A 27183-nucleotide genomic window follows, 5' to 3' on the forward strand; every position below is an offset into this window, starting at 1 on the left:
TAGTGCTACAAATATGTGTTAGGCATGAAATTAAAAAAATTAACACATCGGATTTCTTTCGTGGTTTAAGTGAAAAGCAAAATACTCCGAGGAGCTCTGCGGTGTTTACCTCTGCTCTCTGGAGCCACGAAGCAACACGGGAGGGATTAATGCATCATGGTGTCCATAACTAATGATCTTCATGAATGCACTCCCTCCTTCACAGTGATCTCCCACGGGTGATACCTCGGGCGAGCGCTGCATATTAATTGATGTGCTCTAAACAGCACCTTCATCATCATCGGCGTCCTTTGTTCCTCTTACTTTTACCTGTCCTGCCCCTTTAAGACGAGACGTTTCAATCTAGGCGTGTTTCCTGCTGCCATCGATCGAAACCCAGAGCTGCGTCCTGCGGGGTGGGGACGAAGAAGATAAAAAAGAAGCATCAAACCAGATTCACATGTTTGCGTCCAAACAGGCGGCTATTTCTTCTTTCTGAGGGATTTTTAATTCTTTTTAAAAAAAATTATTATTTCATGAAGGCATAAGACCCACTTCCAGCAGCACGGCCACGGTCTCGTGTCTGTGAACGCCCCGGACGACCATTTGTGATTTGTTTTTTTTTTTTTTCTCGAGATGATGTGTGAATGAATGTCAATCGGTCAAGGTCCGTGCTCCTGATGCAACAGCCACGGCGGCATTTTCTAGCTTCAGGTGGGAAACGCATGACACAAGCGTTTGGATTAATTTCTAATTTACATTTATTTATTTTTAATTGAATATTGTCCGGTGAGAGGATCGAGATTGTCGGTGTGTTTTTTTTTGAGCAGCGTGGGGATGACACGCTGCTGCAGTGAAGACGGGACACTGGAAACAATAATAATAATGGATTAGGAAATCACAACGATGTGACTGCGACGCCGTACACGAGAAGGACATCGTCATTCTTTTTAATATCACCGAAGTGAGTCGCGTGGTCACGTTGACCGAACAGTGTTCGTGAGACCCATCCTCTCGTAGTCGGAGACGCTTCCCCGGTACAGCAGCTGACGGAGACCCCGGAGAAGGACTCGCCATGTCGGCGGTGATGATCACGCGAAAGGTGCGAAAATGGGAGAAGCTTCCTGGGAAAAACACGTTCTGCTGCGACGGCCGGGTGATGATGGCCCGGCAGAAGGGAGTCTTCTACCTGACCCTGTTCCTCATCGTCGGGACCTGCTCTCTCTTCTTCGCTTTCGAGTAAGTTCGTCCCTCCTAATGCAATTATGGATTATGATTTGCTCCAGAAAGTGTGCACGCAAGTCAATCCCCACATGCTTAGTAGACGGCAGTATGTTGTAGTGAGTAAGCTGATCCAACTTTAAAGCTGCAACAGTCGATACATCAATACGTTGATTGACATAAATCAGTTAAAAAGCTATTTCGATAATCGGTTTAATGGGAAAGAATATCAACATTCTCCGATTACAGCTTTTCAAATGTGGATGTTTGGTTTTCTTTGTCCTACAAACAAAATAAATACAAAGTAAACAATATCTTTGGTATTTGGGACCAAATAATATGGACATGGGCTCTGGGAACATTTTGTTGACCAAACGTTTAGTAATTTAATCACACTAATGTAAATCAATTCTGGTATTGTTGGCATAGGGCTGCAACTAACAAATATTTTAATTATGAAGTGATCCGTCAATTACTTTCCCGATGAATCATTTTGTGAATTAAATGTCAGAAAGAAAGAAAAATAATCTCGTTTCCCAAAACACAAGGTATTGCATTGGAAGTCCTTGTTTTATCCAAATATATTCAGCTTACTGTCGTACATTTGATGAGTTTCAACTAGCAAACATTTTGTATTTTTGTATGAAAGTCTCATCTCAATCACTTCTGTATATATTTGATAGGCAATATTTTTTAATGAGTATTGGACATGTTTAAGCTTCTAAAATGTACTTGGTGTGATTTGTTGGATCAGTGTCTTCTTGTGCAGTCTGCCCGGCTCTAAGCTCATCCGGTACATGGAGCACCTGTTCACCAGGTGAGCTACCTGAGGGCCCCATACCTTCATTTGTAGCTTCAGTCTTGATGACAGGCACACTGTGGCTCCATTTTGCTAAAAATCCAGTCCCTGACCGAGAGAAGGTTTATGATTGACCACATACTCGGGTGTTAAATATTTAATACCCCCATAGATGTTCAGCTGTTCCTCTGGTTCAAGGAAGGAATGCTGCCTTTTTTTTCTTTTCTTCAGTTGTCTCTGCATTTCTGTCTCAGACCGCCACTCGCACAAACCCAGTGGACTCATTAGCACTGTGCGAACACTGGCTCGGATGCAGCTTGTGAGCCCAAGTCGTGTCAGCTAAGGCTGTTTTTAAAGTGCAGAACGTGAGATGGAATGATGACATACATTTTCTGTCTTTGTCCCCCTTGTTTCCTCATTATTCATCAGTTTTAACTGTCAAATCAGGAACAATGATTGAGCATAAAATCCTGCTCTGTAACACAGCAACCCCTCTCGACTGTGGGCGTCTGTGCACAACAGGCCAAATGGATCTGCAGCATATCGGAGAAGAGAACAGAAGCAGCTTCGCTCGTATAGCGCCTGGCCCTTCCCATCTCTATCTGCTCGCCACTTTAATGGCCTCCTGCTTCCCTTTTGAGTCCGGGCCGAAAAGAGCTGTTGTCCAGCTCGTAACAGAAAGAGAGAGATGATACTTTTCGCACTGAACATCCAGAGCCCAGAGGAGGCGTTGCGGTGACTAATGGCTGGAGGGTTGTTAGCATGATACGTTCATATTACAGTTGAACATCATTATCGCTCACGTGGGGGCTGAATATTAACGCAGAGATTCAGCCCAGACAACAAAGGGGTCATTTCCCAACTCGGCATTACACAGCATGTTGATGCATGTCTGATTTAAACCTCTGAGCACAATACTCTGAGGCTTAATGCAGTCACAAACTTCCCATTTGCAACTATGTTTAATAGAAACGTTGCAACTGTACGTCTAGTGGTTTATCCTCGTTGGCGCCGTGATCTGCCTCGATTCTCTGATTCAATAGATTAATTGTTTTTTTTCTATTCATGTTAGGAAATGATTCCCCGATGATATATTCAGATTACTAGTTTTTTTTTCAGAGCAGCTGTCTGAAATCCAAAGATATTCAGCATAATCTCATATATGACAGAAGCAGTGAATGTTTGGCATTTTTAGAAATAACTATCCAACTTTTAAATGGATTGCCATGAAATTTGGTACAGACCTCCGTGCCCCAGTTCAGAATTAATTACAATCACTTTGCTGATCCCCAAACCTTTCATCTAGCGCCACCATCAGGTCAAAATTGCTATTTGGTACTACTTTGGTTTCCTGCAAACCTGAGGAGTTCCCATCAGCTGTACTTTGATGTTTCACTCATCTTGTGCTAAAGATGAGTGAAACATTCGGTTAGAAATGGACTAATAACGGCTCCAGCTAATATGGTTTATGATATTGTTACTGTTCTAAAACACTATGCAGATGCCATAATTGATTTTTTTTAAATCAATTTGTAAAAAGGCTTGGCATTGATTTAAAGCGGTATGAGTGTCCTGCATGCAGGGCTCTGCATCGTTCTCAGCTAATTTAGAGAAATTAAGCTTTTTGTCTGGGTTAATTCTGGTGCATTTAGCTGTAGTTCATCATTCTGACATCGCGTCCTCTCTTTGTGGCGTAGCTTCCTTGTTTCGGAGGATTCGCCCCTCACATGCTGGCTTTAACGTTGCCCTGTGAGCTGCAGCGGGGCATTGATGGGAGAATAGACAGGGCAGCGTCCTGGCGTGGATTGGCTCACGTCCAACACCAGCCGAGCAGACATCTCACTTTTATCACCAGCCATCGGCACTCCGTGCAGGGAGACCGCTCTGTGCTTTAATTTGTGCTAAATTGCAGAAACGAGTAGCCGAATACACACATGGAAAGATCCATTAGGAACAACTAAACAAATTATTCAGGGTGGATGTGGGCCCGGCTTGTTTTTCCCTTTACATGCAGAATTAATTTTGAGTGTCCATACCCTGTAGGCTTTCTGCCCGTTTTTTTAATATCCACTGATCTCTTTTTAAAATTGGATTTGACATATTTCTATGTTGTCTCCGCTGTATAACAAGCAAAAGACTTCCTCACTGGTTAGTATGTTTGCGTATATGTGAGCGTGCGTGCGTGCATATGTGTATGTTGATCGCCACCTATGGAGCTTTGGTGAAGGAACAATAAACTGGACCACAAGGACAGCGTGTCATCCGTCTGTCCACCCCAGGACGCTGAGCTACGTTGCCAGGGAACCATATGTGCATGTGATGAGACCATCTTTCTCTTTGCCTGTACATCCTTACATATGTTACGCTAGTCGGCCTCATAAAACGTTTAGATGCTTTCAGGAGAAGTGCAGAGCGAGTGACTGCAGTCAGAGGAGATCTTGTAACGGACCCCTGAGTCGCCCTCAGCATCTAACCCCACCCTGTCTCCCTGTTAGCCAATCAGCAAACAGTTGCCGGCCCTTGCTAAATGGGCAATAACATGATTTACGCCCTATTCAGAGTACATGCACCATTTACAATGAAGGGGATCTATGGGATTTGTCCGCTGGATGCTCCGGCAGGATGAGAGGGCTGCTTTTCTGTGGATAGTTGTGGTCACATCCTGTGCAATAAATACATCACTTTGTCTTCAGCTATTTGGCTTGAAATAGATGCTGTACAGAGATGGCTGCATCTTTAATCACACTGTTAAATCACCAGTATTGTTTTACACGGGTCTAAAATGAAATCATAATTATTCTTCATTTCACTTTGTGAATATTCAATGACGCTATATCTGTAATCCTGGCTTTAATCCTGGTAAAAGGACCCTGATCCTGGCTCTCATAGTCATCTCTCTATGTTTTGTGTTGCATAACAAGGACGACTGATTTAAACAATGGATTGCACCCTCTCGAGCTTTAGTGGAGCCTCTTTTTATTATTTCCCTATATTGGATGAGGATTTTTAAAGTTTTAAAGGACACATTCCTTGTCAGATATTTGTGGTACAATGAGTCTCTTTGTGTTTTTCTATTACATTCGAGTCAAAGAACTAAGTGTCAGATTTTCTGAAAAGAAAGAAGATATTTCCAGATTCCTCAAATGCTCTTTAAACCAACTGGATGTATCTTTAGCACACTAAAATAGATTTTCAGGTTAAAGTACCAGGCCGAGGTAGAGATTATTCTACCTTTTTTTTTTAATATATAGTTTAGCCCAATGGTTTCCAACCAAGGCATAGGCCCCCGCCAAAAGGTCAGAAGATGAATCCTGAAGGTCATCTCAGCCACAACACAACATCGTTGTGCTCGCCACAGGGTTCATCTCACGAGGTGTTTGAGGAACTAGGACGGAGCTTTTCAAAATATCTAGAAGGACCAAGTCATTTATTTGTAGCCGTGAGCGAAGATTCATCCGCCCAGGGTGAGGAAGCATCTGATGTTAGCCAGTAATGACATCTCTCATAGCTCAAAGCGACATTGGTCAGTTCTGGCTTCCTGGTTACAGAACAATACAAGTACAGTGGTCAGTCAGTACGTACAATATATATAGTACAGTGAATCGAAAAAGGTCGTGAGCATCCTGGAAATACCTTCAGAACAGGGTTGTTAATCAATCTCACCACATATTCTCCAGAAAAAGGATGCTAGGCTCTGCGACTTAAATGTAAAGTCAGAGGGACGATTACATCTGTGGAAGAAGACATTACATTGCATTACATGTCATTTAGCTGACGCTTTTATCCAAAGCGACTTACAATAAGTGAATTAAACCATGAGTGCAAACTCGGAACAACCAGAATTGTGAAAGTACAATTTCTTCAATAAAGTTAAACTACAACGTGCCATCAGTAAGAAACATTTAAGTGCTACTAAAGTGCTCCTACGACGCTACCTTTCCTATTCCAGGTATAGTCGAGAGCATAGAAGAGCAAAAGTTGTCAAATTTCTCCTGCAGAGGGACTTTAAAATGAAATCCCCCTCTACTCAGATTATTTACTCTTTTGAGGAAAAGGAGGGAGGGCAAGTAGAGTTTGTGACCTTTTGTATCCTAGAAACGGGCCGAGTCCGTCCAGATGTTTCTGTGACAGAGGGCTGTTACTGAGGCCTACTGTGCATCTGCCTGCTCAGCAGGTGCATACTTATCTGTACTACTATGATTCATTCAAATCTGCTACAGCTTACAACTGTTAAGTATTAATAAAGGAAGGGCTTGAAATGTTCAACAAAGGTAAAATGTCTCGAGTCCCTGAGGCGGGACACGGTGACGTATTAATCCGGATTTCAGTGGTTTTATTGCTGAGAAAAGTTGAAGTGATTTTAATTCCGTGATATCCTTTCTTCCTCTCATCTTTGAGCCCGTGTCCTACTGAGTTAAGAGGACAAATCCTCAGGTTTAAAGTATGCAGTAGACGCACCCTAATGCATCTAATGACACACACACACACACACACACACACACACACACACACACACACACACACACACACACACACACACACACACACACACACACACACACACACACACATTCACACTCACACAAAAAGGAACTTTACTCCTTCTATGCAGAATCCACAGTACTGTATGCTCCTATCTCTATCTATTATGTAACACTGTAATATTTAGATATTAATTTGATTATTGTAATTTATGGCCAGTTGATTGCAAGTGTTTCAGCTAATGTTGACCCATTATTAAACTATAAAACATAGTTTCACTATATATAGACATCAGGGCCTAATGGCCGGTCCTTTAATGATTATTTGACACTTGTGTAGGGGCCAGTTAAGTAAACTAAATGTTTACTTAATATCTGGTAGACTGAATTCTAATAAATTGTTTTTTTAAGGTGTAGTTTTGAATCTATTCAAAAGAATTGTTCCAGTAAACATCTGTCAATGTCTTTTTATTTCACACATTCTTCTTCCTTGTCAAAAAAACTGGCGTTGAATTACCCACAATGCATTTTGACTGACGACAAAGTGGTCCAAAATTTGGTTGTGTTGTGCTAGTAGCAGCTAATGTAGCTTCTCGCCTTTTAGTTTCAAGTAATGAGGAGCGGGCGATGGGTTTGATGAGCTCTCTTCTTTATCAGCTGTGTTGCAAATCTGATACTTTTTGTTTACACTTTTAGTAAGTACTGCAGTGGCCTTTACAAAGTACATATTGTATGCATACGATTAGGAAACACTACTTTGTGATTACATAGTACTTTGAACGGTCTTCTGTCTTCCAGCTTTGTTTAATGAGCTGTCATCAGGCTGTCACCTGTTTGTGCTCTGAGTGGCTGAAACCATGTGACTTATCCTCTGCCGCGCTGAGGATTGTGGGTCAGAAAAAGCATGCTGGCTTTCAAACTACTAAATGTTAACAAATGCAGTAGGACATCCGGGTATTTTTATCATGCTGCATTTGAAATACTATGTATTCTACCCTTTTCTGGTATGGTACTATGGTATTTTGGGTATTGGAGCTCTCTCTGTCTTCAGCCCCAACCGGTGCTGACTCAGGTGACAACACAATTTATCAGATTTCGCACAACTCCCCCCACAATTTCTTTTACTTCACATATGCAGTCGTTCTCCAGACTTTGATGGATTCCCCTTTAACATTAAGTATCATTTTAATGTTGTAGCTGGGGCACGAGTCAATGTACTTCGTTACTTTACACCACATGAACTACTTTAGTGTGAGCCTCAAAGCGGCAGCAAGAGAGGCAATGTCTAAGTCGCATGCAAGTCTGATCGATTGCCTCACTGATGAAAACATTTTCCCCACATGGACACAGAGCCTGATTGATTAAATCCAGTTTTTTTTTCCTGCTGCCTCCGTGGTGACCGATGAACAAACCGCGTCATGACGCCAGCGCCAACCTGCTCCTCAACAGCGGAGAAAACGGCCACGTCCAGGAAGGACGTGGAGAGCTTAATGGGAAGCGATGATTGAGTGTGCCGCCAAACCCACCAGTCATCATTACGGGAATTACACTTCATTGGCAGACTTCCTCTCGTGTGTGTGTGTGTGTGTGTGTGTGTGTGTAATGGATTAAAGTAACATCTCCTCTCTTTTAAGAAGGTGGAAACAACTTGTAACTTAATTGAATCATGCCGTAATTGAGTATTTTTGTTGCAGCAGATTGGAATTTTTTTTTTAAATTTTACAAATTGAGTAAAGTCTGTTAAAAACAAATCCCGACTGAACCACAAATAATCACACAGTAACAAAAGCATCCTCATGCAGTTCTGCTGCTTTCAAGTAGTTTTGGCCACCCAGAATAATTTATAGGTCATACTCATTTATGTAACGGTATCTGCAGTGTTGATGATATGCGTTACAGATAAATGGCTGCTGCCCATATGGGATATTATGTTCCACGCAACTGGACCTTGTATACACATTTTGTGTATAAAAGTCCTCTTTAAAATCCTTTCCTAATCATTATTTCTTCATATTTTAATCTGCTGATTGTTTTCTTGAATAATCAGGTCTGTAAAATTGAGAATATTGTTCAGTGACTTGTTTTGGCCAAACCCCAACGATGTTCAATTTGTTATCATTTAAGAGAAAGGAAAGGACATTTCACAATACCTTGCTATCCTGTAGTGCAACATTAGTGTTGCATTATGAATATATGATCTCGGCCACTTGGGAGGGAGATGAGGCCGCACAGTTTAACTATTAATAACTTCATGCAGAAGTCTTTGCTCTGTCGCAGCACTTTGCACTGCAGCTCACATCTGTTATGGAGCAGCCCGCCGGCTCTAATCTCGATGGCCTCGGCACGGTCGTGTTAATGTTTCTCCGCTCTTCCTCCAGAAGGTGAAGGGGAAGTGTGGCATTGCGTTATTTATTTCCGACCGTGACTTCTTCACGGTCCAGAGAAAAGGGCAGTTCACGACCTCCTGCCCAGAGCATCGCTTCACAATATGTTCGATGCCGTGTCGCGCCCTCTCTGCACATGCTCGTTCTGAGAGGGCGCTCCCACTTCTGTCCGGGGTCTGCAGTTGTGTACAATAGTTTTAATTCAGAGTATTTCTTTTGGTCCGAGATTTTAAGGCTGGCGATCGAGGCTTCAATTTTATTGTTCAGTTTGAAAAATTTCGGAAATATTTTAAAATCATATTTCCCCAAATCCGATGTTCAACCAACAGTCGAAAAAACAAAGCTGATTCTCTCATTGGACAAGCTGGAACCAGATCAGTTATGGAAATAATGACAGAGCAAGACACAAGATTTCCCCTGACCGTTCTGCTTTGTTACTATAATAAAGCCAGAAGTACCTGCGGACAGAAACTGTGGTTCAACAGCTGATCACTTGATGGAAAACAACCTGCGTTCCCCTCTTCACCTTTCTGAAATCGTGTACCTGCTTTTAGAGCGGATCTTTATCTTCTGTCTATCTTACTTTTCCACAGATGTCCGTACCTGGCGGTCCATCTGTCTCCTGCCATCCCAGTTTTTGCTGCCCTGCTCTTCCTCTTCGTCATTGCCATGTTGTTGAGGACCAGCTTCAGTGACCCCGGGGTGCTGCCACGGGCTCTTCCAGAGGAAGCCACATTCATTGAGATGGAAATTGGTAAGTTGGTCAGCGTACCCATAAGCACTTAATTTCTTAAAACCCTAAGCTCTCTTCTCCCCAATATTCCTCTTAAAATCTTTCTCTGTGATATCAAATAATATAAAAGTCTAATTAAAATAAGAAAAAACATCTCGGTATCTATTTCACGTGAGCTTTTTCCTGCTGATCCCGTCAAATTAGTCTGAAGAGCACAGGGAAAAAAAAATAAATAACAATAACTAGTCAGAAAACAGTGTGTGCATGTAGAATCTCATCACTCGTGGTAAAAAGAACATTTACAAAATGAGTTTGTGGCCTTTAAGGATCCCCTTCACATGTTTTCCACACATTTAACCCTCACTGTGGCAGCATCACATGCTGTGTTGTGATGGTGTGCTTTAAAGAAGCCATATCTTAAAGCGGCTATTTTCAATATTATTATAATTACAATGCATCAAAAGACCATGTTGAATTAAGGGTAACGGGGTTGCTTCCTGCAGAGAATTATCTGCATCTCCAATGAGTTTGAGCTTATTGTTTTGTCATGGTTTTGGGTCGCTCTCATCGTGTTTTTGAGTTGGTGGAGTCCAAAAAACAGAGCTAAATGGCAGCGACTATTATATTTGCATTAATCAGGTGGTCAGAAACACGATAATGTCGCTCCGTAACTGCTAACAAGTTTTCCACATCATCGCAAAAGGTGAGATGTCATCGTTGTTCTCGCTGCCCTGTTATTGCAGGTGTTTATTTGTATTTAAGGAAACCTTCAAATCCATGATATTACTTATGGCTCCATCATTATATCAAATGCAATATTTGAAAGTTTATAAATGTGTATAAACAAATCATGTAATTTTGCGTGAAATATTTTTCTTCATTTAAAGAATTGGAAATATACAATTGTGGGAATCTGAAGAATGTTAGTTAGCACAACATTTGAATATGATAATACCAATGTGTTGCTGTTAATAGAAGAGAAGCGCAGTAGCATCCTTATTCATGCACCTTCAGTAATAATGCTCAGATCCACCACAGATTGTTGCCAGATTTGAAGATTTTGATGTGGTCTCTTGTGTGATTGCAGTCCAGCTCCTCACTCTGAAGTGTGCGTTGTGCACAATCAGTGCTGATAATGCCCGAGGCACTAACACTTTATCTACATCCACTCAAATGTCCCGTCAACAGCAGGACGAACAATTATTACAGTTCATGTGCTGTTGCATCATCATCATCCACGTTGTTCTTTTTGTATAAAATGGCTTCAAAGTTAGGTGGAAGTAGCTGAAGTGAAAGTATTTTGGAGGCATAAATACTTCAGTATCTATGCTCGTTAAGCAGACAGCCTCAGTCCTGTTGGTTTATTCATGTTTGTTATTCTTTATGTTGCTGAAGGTTGTGTGTGCTCACCCGAAAACGTAGAGCTCAGTCTAACACACATTCATTACGAGGGCTCCTGTTGTCTCATTACTCCAAACAAACTATATGCTGTATCGTAACGACAACGAGGCCTTTGGAAAACAAAATAATAAACCAGCCTTGTTGGGTTAAGTGAATTTATGTCCACTTGCTGTCCAGATTATTATTTTTTTTATATCTGGAGGAATAAGCTTTTCTTTTGTTTCTGCAATATTCCTGAAACCGCCCCCGTCTGCCTCCTCCCTGTATAGTTCCACCCCCTGCCTGTCTGCCTGTGTGGCTGTTCAATGTTCACTCTTTGCCTCTGTTAAAGATTCACAGTGTCCTTCAGCCATCACTCGTGCTCTCACTCCAGTCGAGAGGCACGGGTGGAGTCTGGTCTCCTGACAGAGGAGGGCTGTAAAAGCGAGGCTGAGGCAGTCGGTCCTCTGGGAACTGGTTGGCTGGCAGCCGGCACTTCTCTCATCATTATGTGACTCATGCAGCTCACAGGATGACAGGGGCTCTCTGCTCTCACTGGCTGTGAGGACCTGTACAGCTCCTGCATGTAGTTTATGAGGACATCATCTTTTGGAATAATGTATGTAAATAGAGCTGCAACTAATGAATATTTTCTTTATTGATGAATGTGTGGATTTGTTTTTTTGTTTTTTCTCTCTCTTACTGATTGTTAAGTCTTTTAAATTTCATCATCTCGAGTTCCCAGAGAAACAGACTTGCTCAACAGTCAAGAACCCAACAATAGTTGATTTAGGGGAGCGTGAGAGTAAATGAATATGCTCATTCTGTGTGCAGGCACCTAATGACAACTTCCTTTTTTGGGAAATGTTTTACATTCCACAAAACACATCTCCCACACATCAAGCCTAAATTAAGCTCTTGGTTTACCAACGTCCATCCCACACTTGTAGCGCTTGTACAGTATGTTTTTTAATGTGTTTGGGGAGCTGTCTGCGTGCTAACAGATAACTGCGAGACGAGAGAGCAGGTGGGGATCTCATTCTGAGGCTGAGGCTTGTTGATAAAGCCGCGGCTGCCTCGATGCTCTGTCCCCTCAGCCTGTTAGCCACAAGTCCCGAGGGGGGACCGCTAATAGGAGGAGAGGCATCTTCTTGGAATATCTAATGCCACTAGCAGACAGAGCTTTGCTACCCGAGGGAGTGGCATCATTCTCCGTGAGTGATGACTCATTAATTTATTCTCGGCTGGTTTATCCTAAAGGCCACTAATCCTACATCCAGTAGATTCATAATGCAGTAGTTTATGCTGTCAGATAAAATAAGTATTTACAATCTTTACATCTGTAGATGTATTATGGATGCTTTTGATTCCAGCTTGTAAGCGTTGTTGTTTCCCTGATTTTATCGATGCAGGAACTGTTTTTGTTTTACATAATGGAGAATGTGCATTCGCATCATTAAATCTCCACAAATACTACATTTCTTATATTAATGTTTCTCCAGACACTCAAATGAGGTCGCTACTTTCTATTAACTCCACGTTCACGCCTTCATAATGCGGCATGTTAATGGTAGATTTCTCCTAAACGGTTACTCTCTTGGGGGATTCCAGCCAGCAGCCCCTCTGGTCGTTAGCCAGCCTCTCCACCAGCTCGCCTCCTGTAGTGCGACACCATCACAAAGATCGGAATTGCCATGAGAAGTGAATGTGTGATAATTTAATTTGCTGCAGGGACAAAACCTGCTCACCTAAAATATACGTCAGTGTTGGGAAGGTTATTGTAAGCCCAAACAGAGCAGGATATTGTGTTGCAAATGCATACTATTAACCGCTCAGCAGTGATTACACATAACTCCACCTTCATAAATACTGTATCGAGCCAATGTTGTCAGTCACTGACACCCTCGAGGTTCAGCTGACAGGATTTATGTCCTATTTTTGTTCTTGTCCTTTTCACTGAATCTCACATCTCTCACTGCCTGTTTAAGACCTGTACGTTCTCCGCTTGTAACACTCATTATTTTTTATTGACGACATAGTGTGTGGGGCTGTTGTATTGGATTGTGATTCAATAACACCTTTTTATAATAAGTCATGGTGTGATCAAGATGGCCAACACCGACTAATGAAGGTTGTTGTGCTTCCACAGAGGCTGCCAATGGGAACGTCCCCGCAGGGCAGCGACCCCCACCTCGAATCCGCAACGTTCAGATCAACAACCAGATCGTCAAGCTCAAGTACTGCTACACCTGCAAGATCTTCCGACCACCTCGAGCGTCTCACTGCAGCATCTGTGACAACTGCGTCGGTAAGAAAAGACGGCTCGTTGGAATCGGCCTGTGTCAGTTTTTCAGAAATGGATGATTTGGGGGGGGGGGGGGGGGGGCAATAGCGTGCTGATGCAAAGATTATTACTGACCCATCGATCTTAATTACCTCTGCATTCATTTTTTCCCCAATAATGAAAACATTTAGAAACCATAGCTTTATAAATAAATGTTGGACTCAGCGGACGGGGTGGAAAAGTTTTAGAAAACTAAATCAGACGAGCCAAAAACCTCTCTCTCTGTGTGTGTGTGTGTGTGTGTGTGTGTGTGTGTGTGTGTGTGTGTGTGTGTGTGTGTGTGTGTGTGTGTGTGTGTGTGTGTGTGTGTGTGTGTGTGTGTGTGTGTGTGTGTGTGTGTGTGTGTGTGTGTGTTGTGTGTGTGTGTGTGTGTGTGTGTGTGTGTGTGTGTGTGTGTGTGTGTGTGTGTGTGTGTGTGTGTGTGTGTGTGTGTGTGTGTGTGTGTGTGTGTGTGTGTGTGTGTGTGTGTGTGTGTGTGTGTGTGTGTGTGTGTGTGTGTGTGTGTGTGTGTGTGTGTGTGTGTGTGTGTGTGTGTGTGTGTGTGTGTGTGTGTGTGTGTGTGTGTGTGTGTGTGTGTGTGTGTGTGTGTGTGTGTGAGATATAGCAGTGATTTGGCTTCTGATGATTGAGGAATGCGTCTGAAGGGAGTGTAGACTCCGAGGCGAGAGGAGACAGTGGTGGCTCAGTGAGGGAATAAGCGCTCAGTCATTGTGAACACTGGTTGATTTGTGTCCACCTGCTGTAGGAACACACACAGTCCAAGCATCACAGCGGCATGCCTTAATCCCTCTTTTACTGCAGTCATATCTTTTCCTCCGCAACCTGGTTAAAGTCTCTCACAGGACCTGCAGCATAATAAAAGCAAAACAGCGAAACTGCTTCACAAATTATATTTGTTTATACCCGGAGCCTGGTTAATATATTATCAGATGTCGGCTGTACCGTATAGCCTTTGGACACTTGTTTTAAGCTTTGTATGCAGCACATTAGAGTTAAAACTAAATAATAACTATGGCGTAAAGTGCTCAACTGGCTCCAGACCTCTGAATTGCTGAACACATCAGATTTAATTTTTTCAAATGGACAGAAATGTAATTTAGTTTCCTGATTAAGCTAGTAAAGTGCTTTCATTTGAGGGGTTTGACGTCCATATTGAGTTAACAGCGTAGAGGATTATTGTCCTGCTGCACTCTATCTATCTATCTATCTATAATATAAAGCTAAAAACTGCGGGGGGGGCAACTATTTATAGTTACAATTGCTGTGTCTCAATTGGGATACTTCTGTTAGTCCATATTTATATTTATATACCATATTTAGACAACCGGGCAGAGCATTAACACCAATATTTGGTTGTGATTGTTGCTCAAATATATGCCAGCTTGTTTTTTCACTTGACATTAAATGAACATGAATGCGATTTTACTTGTACTTGTTTGCGTGAGGTGGTAAACACACCGCCATCTCACCAACTTTCACTAGCTTGGTGCGCCCGCCCTCCCTTTTTCGCAACATAGCCAAGATGTTGACCATTGAGCATGCTATCCGGGTGCTCATAGTGCACTGCATCTCGCCATACTTGTCAGTGTGAACGCACTCAAAATAATAAGTTTAAGTGCAGAAGGAAGCTAATCGAGACCCGGCAAAAGAGTCTGCAGCCACGGCAACCGCTTTGCGAGTCCGCACTTGGTGGTGTTTTGAGCTAAATGCTAACGTCGTCATGCTAACATGCTCCCAATAGGAATATTGTTCACCATCACGGTTTAGCATGTTAAAATGTGCTCAGCTGCACCAAAGTCATTTTTATTTTTAGTCATTTGTTCATGAACGATGGTATTGGATTCATTGAAATGTTGACCTGATGGTGGCGCTAAATGGAAAGTTGTGGATCACCAGAGTTTGTAGGATTTATCTTCTGGAGACGATGCATGTCTGTACAACGTTACAGGGCAATCCATTGATTAGTTTAGATATTTCAGTGTGAATTAAAGTAGTGGACCCACCAACTGACAGCTGCTGCCCTCCTATCGATCCATGTTCCTGGCGTGGCTAAAACAATCTTAGGACAACTATATAAAAAGGTTCCTTAAGTGATTCCTATCCACTGTTTACCAAGTGTTTATGTTTACAGCCACTGGATCTTCTCTACTCTGGAGATACAAAAATAAATTAAAATCCATTTATTTTGACCGTATATATCTACGAGCTGCTTCACGTCTCATTTCTGCCTCGATGTTTACTACATCGGGGGAGTGCCGCAGACACTGCACTTCACTGCACTTCCTGCTGTCAGTTTGACCCGGCCCTGCTTTCATCTGGCTCTCCTCCAAATTATGGGAGAGGCAAACAGGAAGTGATCACTATATTTAGACTGCAGGTCTTAGAAGTAGACGCACAAAGCTGTCTTCGACTAAAATACTGGTGTATTTTTAACACTGATTTCCAAAAGTGTCTGTTTTCTTAGAAACTTGTGTGGTGCAATTGAGATATTTATGTGGTGGCCTTTTTTCTAATTTTCACAGACCGTTTTGATCACCACTGTCCGTGGGTGGGGAACTGTGTGGGCAAGAGGAACTACCGATACTTCTACATGTTCACCCTGTCGCTCTCCCTACTCACCATTTATATCTTCACCTTCGACATCGTCCATGTGGTGATGCGTGAGTATCTACATGGTTAGATAAAAGAATGTGAACTAACCAGAAGGATGACCTGTGACACCAGAGCACCAGCAGCTTCTAGTGCATGCACATGTTCTGAAACTATGACCTAATTCAAACCTGGCTTTTCCTGTAGCGTGACATGACACGCAACAGCAACTGCCGGCTTGACATGATTCCTCTTTCACCTTCATCCTCCGACTTCCTTGTTCTACCCAACAAAGACAGAGAGAGACAAGGAAACGGTGGCTTTCTAGTCAGGATAATTAGCTCTGGGCTTGTTATCTTAGTACTGGAGTAATTGTCTTTTCAGTATAAAAGAAAAGGGATCGTGGGATTTTTAAGAAGTCTTTTTTTCTAACTACTCTCTGTTGCTCTGTTCACAGGTTCAGTGGATAATGGCTTTTTGAACACTTTGAAGGAAACCCCTGGAACATATCCTTTTTTTTAAAGCTCTGACCAGAGTATTCGGCACAAAAAACAACCGCTGTGTGGGCGATGTTTGTCCGAGTTCCACAAATATAAATTGAAAAACATACTTTTCAAGTGTCGCACCCCGACTATGACCGTTCCCTAAACCTCTCCCAGTGATTCTCAAATAATAGCTTTGCATCTGTAACCCGGCACAGCAAGTCCATCAAGCTTGGATTTCACGTGTCCTTTTTGAAGTCTTTCCAAAACCAAAAACACAAGGGCAAAAGTGTAAAGAGTGGATAAAACTAATGATTTATCTGCTCTAGCAAAAGCTGCGGCCATTAGCATGTCCAGCTAACGGTACATAGCGACACTAGTAACCAAGTGTCACTTCCAAAGCCATGGAGTAGATCACTTCTCCCCCTCTGTGTGAGAGCCAGTCCTGAATGTTGTAAGACTTTAACACAGCTCTTGTAACACTGAAAGAGAAAAAAGAATCCTACAAAATATAAGCATCTATGTAAGCTTTGCAGCTGAACAGGGTCATGTTAGAACAAAATCTTAACTTTTCATCATGCACTCATAATAATCTGAATACTTGTACTCACTAGCTCTACGCTGTTTCTTTATTGTCTTCCACTCAGATTACCAACGGGTGAGGATGCTGACTTTGTGCCTGGTACATGTAGCTTAAATTAGTGAGCACAAGGACATGTTTGTAGCCATCAAGTGCACATTTTAGACCCCTTTTACAATAATGTAGGTTTTCTTTGTCAACCAACGTATTGAGCTGTCGTTCGATTATTAACGGCATAATCAAGGTCAGCGGATTGACATGCAAAGCTGATTTTGACAGTAAAGCTTCAACTTCATTAACCAAAGTAACCAAGGGGCCTTATGATCAGTTGAAAGTAATTTGACATTTTATTGATCAAGTTAATTCCAGCTGGTCTTTCTTTTTGCTCGGTAAAAAGGTAAAATCGTCCTGCTTTCGACTCTTTTAAAAAATAAAAAAAATACTTTTTTCAGGCTTTGGTTCCTTTCACTGACCGTCACTGGCTTTATTCATGTTGCATAATTATCTGCAGTTCTGCCGTCACTTGCTGTCCACTGTTTAATCAGTGAATCACTTGTCAGGCAGAAAACACCTGTTGCTGTTTTCTTAACTGGAGTCCACTGTGCTGGAGGTTTTGGTGTGTTTCTTCACCCTGTGGTCGGTAGTGGGACTGACCGGCTTCCACACCTACCTGATCTCCCTCAACCAGACCACCAATGAGGACGTAAGTTCATCTCACTGCAGGTCTAATGCTGTCACGTCTTCTGTTTGTTTTAGATGTTAATCTCCCAGTGAGGCGCAGTGCTGCACTTTGCATCTAATTTGTTTAAGTATCACGCCGTCTTTATGCAAATGAGCCGCGAGGACCAACAGGATAACTCGTAACTCATTCTTTGGTTCCTTTTAGTTTTCGTTGGTAACATGATGATTATCAAAATACTGTATTCCAGTTGCATGGCATACATCATAGGTTACATTTGCCTTGGTCTTCCCAATGAAAGACACTTGCATATCGGTATCTGTAAAGACTTCTAGTGAACTTAGTAGTTAGATTCATGTTGAGTTCCCACCACGAGTGAATTCTCATTTGTCATTTCAAGTGTTCGGATGAAATCCAGATTATTTTGTTTTGTCTCACTTTTGGTGAACAATTCATATACACATACATGCAACCCTCTTGACCAGGCCACTAAGTTGGTTGTGTAATGCACCTGAATCAAGAAGAAAGAAAAAGACCAGAAGAAGAATAACCTGTGCACTTAATAATTACCGACAACACACACAGTTTTGCGTAGTAGCTAACAACTACACATGTAAAGAGAGACATTACACCTTTTCAACATCTGGCTAGAAGCACTGAAATGCTTCTTGTTTTTGTTTGGGTGACTTTAGGGAGAACAAAAAAAAACCTTCAGACACTTTTGCTGCTAACCTGAGTAGGCACCATTATTTTTATACCATAAACATCATGTCACAGATGACATAAAAAAAGAGTGCAGATATATCTTTCGTCCTCACATATTCAAAGGTTTGTTTTTGATTATTGGAATTGTTGAGGTTGTAATGGTCATAGTGAAGATAAAGTACAGTTTTAATAATGTGTGTGTAAATATTGTGCTCAGGCAGCCTGGCTTCACGTGGCTGGAAAGACAAACACACTTCTGCGGGGTATAGACACTAGACTTTCTAAGACTTCAGAGCTGTTTCCTTGACAACGGCTCGGCCTCTTTCAGTATCGGAGAACAGTGGGCTGGTAAACTGTAGCTCATTAAACAAAGCTATTACATTGTAAACTACAGTAAAGCAAATATGTGTTAAAAGAAAAACAGATTGTGGAAAAGCGAGTCAGTCTTTTCTAACTGCAGTTAAAACAAACACGCAGCGTGTCACATTTGTTTGTCTATTTTTTTTATTAAGACTTCGCAGGAGGCAGAAATGATCACATGGAGGGACATTTCAAAATGTATTATGTCCTGTTTTTAGAGACCAAATGTGACCAATACAGTCTGAGCCATCTGACAAATTGGTTTCTGCTTGGAAACCTCTGCTCAACCTGCCGACGTCGTCTAATGATCTAAAAATATGCTACAAAAGAAGAGCTTATTAAAAAAAAAAAATGATAGAACTGAGCTGGAAATAAGAACAAAACAGACCAGCTGCTTTTTGAGCTACATTTAGAAGATGGCTAAATGGGGAGAAATATTGATTGCTTGATCGCATTACCATTGAGTCAACACACACACACACACACACACACACACACATTCAGGCTGATTTGAAGCATCAGATGAGTGGTGTGATGCAGGTGGATGACTCCACGGAGGGAGTCATGGTGTCTGTGTATACTAGCGTTAGCAGTGTGCGTACTGTTGCAGGCTTTGTTGGCTCAGATCTGACTGCAGAGACTTTGATGGGAAGCAGGGAGCAGCAGTTCAGGGCCCCGTTCCTCGTACGTGGTTCAGCTAAGTCGATCAAATGTCCTATTAGCCAGCTTAAATTAACCCGATGATTGAAGTCATGTCAGTTTCTCAAATCCGCGCTCAAACTATCTCGTTAATTCGAACCAGACTTCAGTACTCAGGATAATTGCCCATCCGACTTCAAAAGGGGGAAGCGTCGATCACCGAATCCATGATTTTTCTAATGGCACAAAGACAAATAAACTCTAGCAGGAGATGATCATGAACGCATATGAGGAACTCCAGAACATAATTATGGCAAAATCTAACACCGCCACCGCTGCGAGGGCTTGACAAGAAGCATGGCAACATATCGTAGTTAAATGTGTAAGTGTTGGGGAAATGTTTCGGCTAATTGTGTCTCATCACCCCAATCAATCCGATTTTTATATTTCTGTAAATGTGCCTGCTGGCAGTCGGCTTGATGGGATGCATTACCCAATGAGATCTTGCTAGCGAAAATAATTATCTCAACTTTTTCATAATGAGTAGATATAAACAAGCCAAAAGTTTATGGATGTGTTGCTATGGTGATTTTGCCGGACTTGCTTTGTGGAACCGAAAAGCCTGACTTGTGTAATATTATCCTGAAGATGATCCGGCTAACTCAGTTAGGCAGGTACGAGGAACGAGGCCCTGCTGTTGGTTTGAGGTTCTAGACGGCTGAAAGCAAGAGAGTGCACTCATATTTTGTTGTAATGATTAATTTATAATTCCCTTTCTTCCTTCCTGTGGGAAAGCTGACCTCATTTTTTTTTAAATGTAAGCAGTGATGATGAAGCTCTGCGATGTGCACCTACAGTACAGTGTAATGGTGCTCCAGGAGATGAAACAGCCCGGCCGCTTCGATACCTGTGATTGGCCTAATAATAGATGCATCGATTCCTGCAGGGGCTGGGCATGCTCCCAGAGATGCTGCTATGGCATAAAGGTGGGAGGAGGGGGAGTGTGAGAGAGGAGAAAAAAAAAAAGGGCCAACAATATAAGGCACCTAGAGTGTTGGAGCTGCTCTGGTCTCTCCCAAAGGATACCGCATGCTCTGTCAGCTGTTTCTCCTACACACACACACACACACACGTAGGCATGCAGTACTGAAGTAGCAGACTTTTATATGTGTATGTATGTATATATATATATATATATATATATATATATATCTCGCATGTTTTTTCATGTAATCAATCTTGCACTTAAGAAATTCCGATGGGAAAATTGGTGCTGGTGTTTTTCACATCAATGGTAATATAACAAAACAATATCAAATCAAATGTGTCTCCTTGATAGAAATGATACGGTTATATTTGCATTTTTACTACAAGGAGCAGTGTCTATTGTATTTTCTATTATTCTGTTTTTAGGGTCCGTCTACATAATTTCTTTAAAAACATGGCTCAGGAGGTAGAGCAGCTTAATCTGTACTAATCAGAAGGTCGGGAGGTCGTATTCCCGACCCCCGCAGTCGAAAGTTCAAAGTGTCCTTGAGACTGAAGAGACTGAATCCTAAATTGATCTGTAAGTGTGAATGTTCAGCATTGAGTAGCCTCCGTCACCAGTTTGTGGGAAAAGGTAAAGGCTGGCTTGTGTTGTAAAGCGCAGTGCTCGCTATGATTTGAAAAGCCTTATATAAATGCAGTCCATTTACCATTCAGTCCAAAAAACATGCAGAAGAGGTTGGAGTGTATTTTCAGCCCTAAGTGTTGTCTGCAGGTATTCTTTCCAACAAGGTGGGGCAGCTTCTATGTAACGTAACCTGAGTGAAAATCCCAAAGTTATGTCCGGCTGGATTTTGTTCACATGTGGATAAAATGATGCATATCGAAGATTTTCCTTTTTGATGTTATGCAGCATGAAGTCCTGGGTTTGCATATTTTCCTCACTCTAAACATTTATATAGATATGAAACAAGCCAATACAGAATGTATATCATACAGTCCGTAGGATAAGGAGATTCTTTTGGGTGTTAAAACGTGCCTCCTGTTACACATGCAGTACAATTTAGAATAACTTAATTTTTTGCTCTAGAATCCTTTTGTATGAATTCTCCGATCTTTAAATGGATTATTAAAGTTATTGTCTTCTTGCTGGTGCATAGAGTTCCCAATACACTAGGAATCATGAGATCCATGACTAGATCCTTTTTAGTAGGTCAAAGCCAAACCTCTGGGAATAACATCTAAAAAAGGAACTATGCTTTTGAATAAGTTATAAGCACAGGGAAAATCGAGGGATGTGTTTTTGAAAGGTTTGCTGCTCACGTGAAGAGTGTTGTGCACATCTTGTTTTTGCCCAGATTAAAGGATCCTGGTCGGGAAAGAACAGAGTCCAGAACCCGTACAGCCACAAGAACATCTTCAAGAACTGCTGCGAGGTGCTCTGTGGGCCGGCGTTCCCCAGGTAGCTCTGTCGGATTAAGTGTCGAACTCAACAGAATCAGAAATCGTTCTGGTTTCATTCATTGTCATGTTGTCTGTAGTAGGTTTGCATTGTCTTCCTCTTGTTAGCAATGAGCTTTATATCATTGCCTGTGATGGAATAAACTTTTAGATTTGTCCCGTTCTGGCGAATAACGATCGCCTTGTCTCACTCACCAGCGTCTTGGACAGAAGAGGACTGATGCAAGAGGATTCGCCTGCTTCTTCTACATCTGCTGCACCCTCCTCTTCCAGCAGCAGCAACCCAATGTCACAAACCATGGTGAGAGGGGACACACACACACACACACACGCACACACATTCTGTATCCTCTCTGCCTCTAAAGGCATGACAACTGTGACTGGCTGCAAAGTGTTGGAGAGAAGAACTGAGGTGTGAGAGGAAGTGGAAAGCACATTTTTTATTGAAGAGATATGAATAATCCATCTTGAGACACTGACTTGGAGGCATTTTCTGGCTCTTTCATTTTTGTTGGGATCCATTAAGAAAATGTAAATTTGTTATATTTTCTGCTTCATAGATCATTAGTAGTGTTTGTGCTTCTTTTTCATATCAAATATCAAAGCTACATATGATTTGCAGCTGCAGTGTTTACTGTCACCATATTGGGTCCCAAGTTCCAGCCCACACTCAAACAGACGTCAGAAATAGTTTGAAGTAATTAGGAGGGCAGAGAGACACCGACTGAAAGCAGTCGTCTGTGAGCAATTTGTCCCAACAGAATATAATGTAATGTAGCGAGCCAACGTTAGCTTACCTAAGTGTTAGTCTGCTTATTCTGTAAAGATGCTAACTTAACTGTAAAAATCCCCTTGAAACTGACTGGCAGCAGACGGTTGTTTGATTGAGCTACTTGTTGCTTTACTGCCACTGCGATCATATTGAGCTATTTTCTCACACTGATTTCATGTCCTTCCTGTTGTTCACATGTATTCATTCCTGTGATGCTTTGTTGCAGCTCAGTTTGTCAGTGTTTGTCTCTCCTCCGCCTACAGAAAACCACAGCTCCACTCATCCCCAACGAGCACACACCTGACGATGCCAAGCCGAGCATCGCCGCTTCGGCAGAGAAGAGCGACTCCCCCAAAGAGGAAGACCCTCCTACTCCACAGGTCCCGCCCCTGGCTTCACCCGAGACTGAGGCAGACGCATCCCTCGCCAAGGACAAGGCCCAGTAGCTGCATGAGGGGGTGGCTTTCGCCGTAGCCACTCCCCAAGTATGCTAAAACTAAACTAAACTAAAACATTAATAATCAGTGTTTGATTACTGCGTAGGTGACTCAGTTATTATCTGGCACCCACCTTACATTCAACCAGAAGAGCAGAGCTTCTGCGGCAGCTCCTCCCATTCCTTCCTCTCCTCTCCAGTAGCTGCAGAGCTGTTTGATTGACACTTACTCCTGCAGGAGGAGGAGGGATTTAATGGAAAGTCAGCAGCTTCCTCTCTGTCTCCTGAACACTGCATGGCAAAGACACGCAGGGGGAGAAGCTGCTGGAAGAACTGCAGAGAAAAGAAACTCTCCAAGCGTATGACATCCCCACAGGTCAGCCGTGGGTCGCTCTGATAAAACTGATTTAAAATTGCATAATTTATTGTAAGAGGCCAGTTCAAATATATTCCTTGCAAGCGTCTGGAAAAGACAATATTACTTCTGGACATATATACACCTTCATACGTACAGTTACTTTTCTGTTGTGTGCACATTACATGCCCTATGCAAACCATGAGAAGTCTGGACAAGCAGCTTTTTGATGTGTGGACAGAAGGGATAACATCTGAGTCTTTGAGTTCACATGATGTCCATGCAGGGTGACGACATGCATATCCTTAGCTGAGATATCCTAAAGGCTCCTTGCAGGCAAGTCAAAATCTACCTTGTATTCTGATATTGCTGTATTCAGTACTGTTACTTATGTGCATCTATTTTTAAAGTGATCCGAACCAACGCCTGTCCTTCCATTTTTCTATAACAAGGCTGTATTATGAGGTCAGTGCTCTGAAACAGATGAAATTGCTTGATGTGCAGTTAAAGCCTTGTATCCAGGAGACGCTCAGCCAGAGATCCAGTGAGTGAGAGAAGAGGCCTGACTTGTCATGGAAGTAGACACTGGTAGTAACTGTGCCTTATCACAACAGTTGCACCATCAAAGGCAACTGAGGTCGACCATCAGAGAAGCCCTTGAGGTCCGTTCTAATCACTGGTACGGTCTTAAATGAGAAATGCCAACATTTATACACCAAGTAGTCCAGCGTTTCCCAACCTGGGAGTTGCAAGATGAATCTTAGGGGTCACAAGATGATTTAAGGAATACTAGTTTATTTTCTTTCTTCCAGAGAATTGGATGAGAAGATCAATACCTTTAGTAAATATGAAGCTACAGCTAGCCAATGGTTAGCTTAGCATAAAGACTGGAAACGGCACCTCTAAAGCCCACAAATTCGATTGTCTCAACTTTTTTTGTACAGATTGAACATCAGAATTAGTGAGCTTTAGAGTTGCTGGTAGAAGTATGTTTTAACTTTTGACAGATCCGGGCTAGCTTCCCCTTCCTGTTTCCAGTCTTTATGCTAAGCTAACCAGCGGCTCGCTGTAGCCTCATATTTAGCGTACAGAGGGCACACAAGAATCATATCGATCTACTCATCTAAATCCAATAAATCAGGTGTTCCTTTTACCAGGATAGTCATAATACAGATGCACATACTACTACGCAATTGTGTGTTCTTTCTTATGAAATACTGTGAATGTTTCTCCTTAAGAAACTACAATCACTGGTTGAACTGGTCACAGTATGACATAGCTTGGTTTCAAGGGGCTCACAGGTCTGAAAGGTTGGGAACCACTGAATTAAACCTTGTGAAGCAAAAACTAAGCAAAGCCATTGTTGAATTGTACATAGTTTTCGAAGGCAAAGATTTACTGAAAATAGTGTTGCAGTGGGGCTGGTGTTCATTATGCTGCCTGTGAGCTTGAGCACTTCCTCCTGCGAATCACACCAGAGCTGATCTTCCTCCGAGTCCTCCTTCTTCTTGCCATCTTCTGCCTCCTCCCTTGATACAAACATATTTTACTCTTCTCCTATTTCTTGCATCTTTGCAGTTTGTGGCAGGCTCGTTATCTAGAATAAAGCCAAGCCAGAGAGATCTTTTCTTTTCACTCATCGGTGTATTTCAGCATTCAATGTGGCTGGAGACTTTATTTAGTTTTGGTCACAGATCGCTCGAGGGAGCAGCGTCCACGGAAAGGAAGGATGGAGGGAGAGAGAAAGAGAAGCTAATTCTTAGTATTTAAATGATGTTAGCTGATAGTGAGGGTTTGTAACCGTGATTGTGTTGTATGCAAGACAGTGTTTGTGAAATATACTTGTGTATAAGTCAACAGCTTTGTATCAGACTCTGACCGAGATTATTTATTATGAAGATGCAATTAAAGTCGAGACGCATTTTCTCCTATGGGGTTAAAGATTGGGAAATGCAATTAAGGATCCTGAGATTGTTGGCAGCTGCTTGATTATTTTTATTGTACCATAATATTGGAGCAGTTTAAACCTTAAAGAGATTCAACACTTTGAAAGATGAATCTAGGCCAGTTTTATTAATTATTGGTTCACCTGTGGATGGTTTTCTTGATTGTTTGGTCTCTATGATGTCAGAAAATATTTAACATTTAACATATTGAATTTTATAGAAGTTAGTCATTTTATTCCAAAACCCCCAAATATTTAATTCATTATCAGAAAATATTTACATTCGAAAAGCTGGAACTGGCACATTTTGGGCATTTCTGTCGGCCGACCAATTGACTAATAGTTTCAGCTCGAGATTTATCTCTACACTTGAATGAAAACAGGAGAGATAACTGACCCATCTCTGTTGGAAGAAGCTTTAAGTGTGTGGTAGTATTGTTTCCGTGAAAAAAAAAAGGTATAATTGAGTATTTGTTTGGAAAACATAACAATAAGTAGTACTAAACCAAGAGTGGCTGAACTTTCTTTGTAGAATGTATTTGAAGACGGTGTGTTTGATAGCTGTCACCGAGAAGCAAGAATGTATGTGAATGATATTTAATAAAAGAAGGGATGGGGGATTTTAAAAGGGACGGTATACGTTTGAGCTCTAAAGGTTTTGCAGACTGAAGATCTGAGCTGATCTCTTGTACTTCTGATTCCTGTGTTTAAAATGCCGTGGTTAGATCTGAATGCTCTGATCAACCTTTTGCATTGCATTATGTATACAGATACAGGACTATACCATTGATGGAACTCTTCATTTCTGATCACATTGTTAAGTATCAGCACTGTGATTATCTGTATTTCATTCAATTTACTTCACTTCTTTTTACATGATCAATGTCTGGTAAATAAACAATATTGTCTTATTATTATTATTATTATTATTTGCCTTTCAAAAGAAGTTGTATTTGTATTTTCTTTGGTTAACGTCTTTGCAAATGAATTTATGGTATATTATAGTGTGACTTTTAAAAAAATACTATTCTATGATTATTTAGGACTTTTTTTTCATGCTGTGTTATACTGGGATTAAGACACACGTTTAAAAAAAAAAGAAAAAGACATGGTATAGTATCTTAAAAATTTAGTAATCTAAAGAAATATCTTGGAAGAACAAGGATAATAATATAATTAGATTAAATAATTAATTGTAAAGTATGTCCGGTATGTCAAAATAAATTCATAGTAAAGTTTTCATAAAGTAATTTTACAGTATGTTAAATAAAAACATCTATATATATCTCAGTATTTAGAAAAACATTGCAAAAAAAGGTAATATAGTCTGTCAAAAAATGCATTAAAGTCATGTAGGATGTCAAAATAAGTACTACTGTAGCACAGTAATATCGTAACTTGAGGTTCAGCATCTTGTTCAAGGACGACGAGTAGGAGGAGTCTTAAAGGAAGACCAGCTCTACTGCGCCACCTTAGTGTATTTCATTAAAAGTCACAGTATAGTAGGTAATCAAAATATTGTAAAACATCTTATTCCATAAAAAGTCAGAGTATACTATGTGATAACAAATATCATGAACTTTAGCTTTTTGCTTATCAGCCTGCCAACTGAAATAATCAGACTAAATACACACAATGTCTTGTGTTCCAGGTTAGCGTAATGTTAGCTGGCTAATAGTTACTTTAAGAACCCCTAATGGCACAATCCAGTTAAACTACCCGTAGATTTTGCTAATGTGACTTCTATAATTATCTTTTTTCTTAATTTGTTGATCAGTTATCAATTTGGTAACTGCTGCGGAAGACTGATGTAGCTCTGGAAACAGGCTAGTGAGTGAGATTGAGTTCAGATTAGTAAATCTAAATATTTAC

At 41.4% G+C, this 27183-nt stretch overlaps 1 protein-coding gene across 1 annotated transcript; it reads left to right on the forward strand.

The window, feature by feature from the left end:
- The first annotated feature begins 351 nt into the window (after positions 1 to 351).
- zdhhc9 (zinc finger DHHC-type palmitoyltransferase 9) lies at positions 352 to 25796 on the forward strand. The gene is made up of 9 exons (XM_034543955.1): positions 352 to 1218; positions 9458 to 9618; positions 13127 to 13285; positions 15844 to 15981; positions 16368 to 16416; positions 17573 to 17675; positions 21701 to 21804; positions 22002 to 22104; positions 22839 to 25796. The coding sequence occupies exons 1-9, from the start codon at positions 1055 to 1057 to the stop codon at positions 23019 to 23021; spliced, it is 1164 nt and encodes a 387-aa protein (XP_034399846.1). The 5' UTR covers positions 352 to 1054; the 3' UTR covers positions 23022 to 25796.
- Positions 25797 to 27183: the final 1387 nt, after the last annotated feature.

Source organism: Cyclopterus lumpus, chromosome 10, assembly GCF_009769545.1.
Source record: "Cyclopterus lumpus isolate fCycLum1 chromosome 10, fCycLum1.pri, whole genome shotgun sequence".
In the NCBI taxonomy this organism is placed as follows: domain Eukaryota; kingdom Metazoa; phylum Chordata; class Actinopteri; order Perciformes; family Cyclopteridae; genus Cyclopterus; species Cyclopterus lumpus.

Excerpts from the sequence above, each read along its gene's own strand:
- zdhhc9 (XM_034543955.1), top strand. The coding sequence starts at position 1,055 with ATGTCGGCGGTGATGATCACGCGAAAGGTGCGAAAATGGGAGAAGCTT. Across the intron at positions 13,286-15,843 it reads CATCTGTGACAACTGCGTCG|ACCGTTTTGATCACCACTGT; the intron begins GTAAGAAAAGAC and ends TAATTTTCACAG. Across the intron at positions 17,676-21,700 it reads ACCAGACCACCAATGAGGAC|ATTAAAGGATCCTGGTCGGG; the intron begins GTAAGTTCATCT and ends GTTTTTGCCCAG.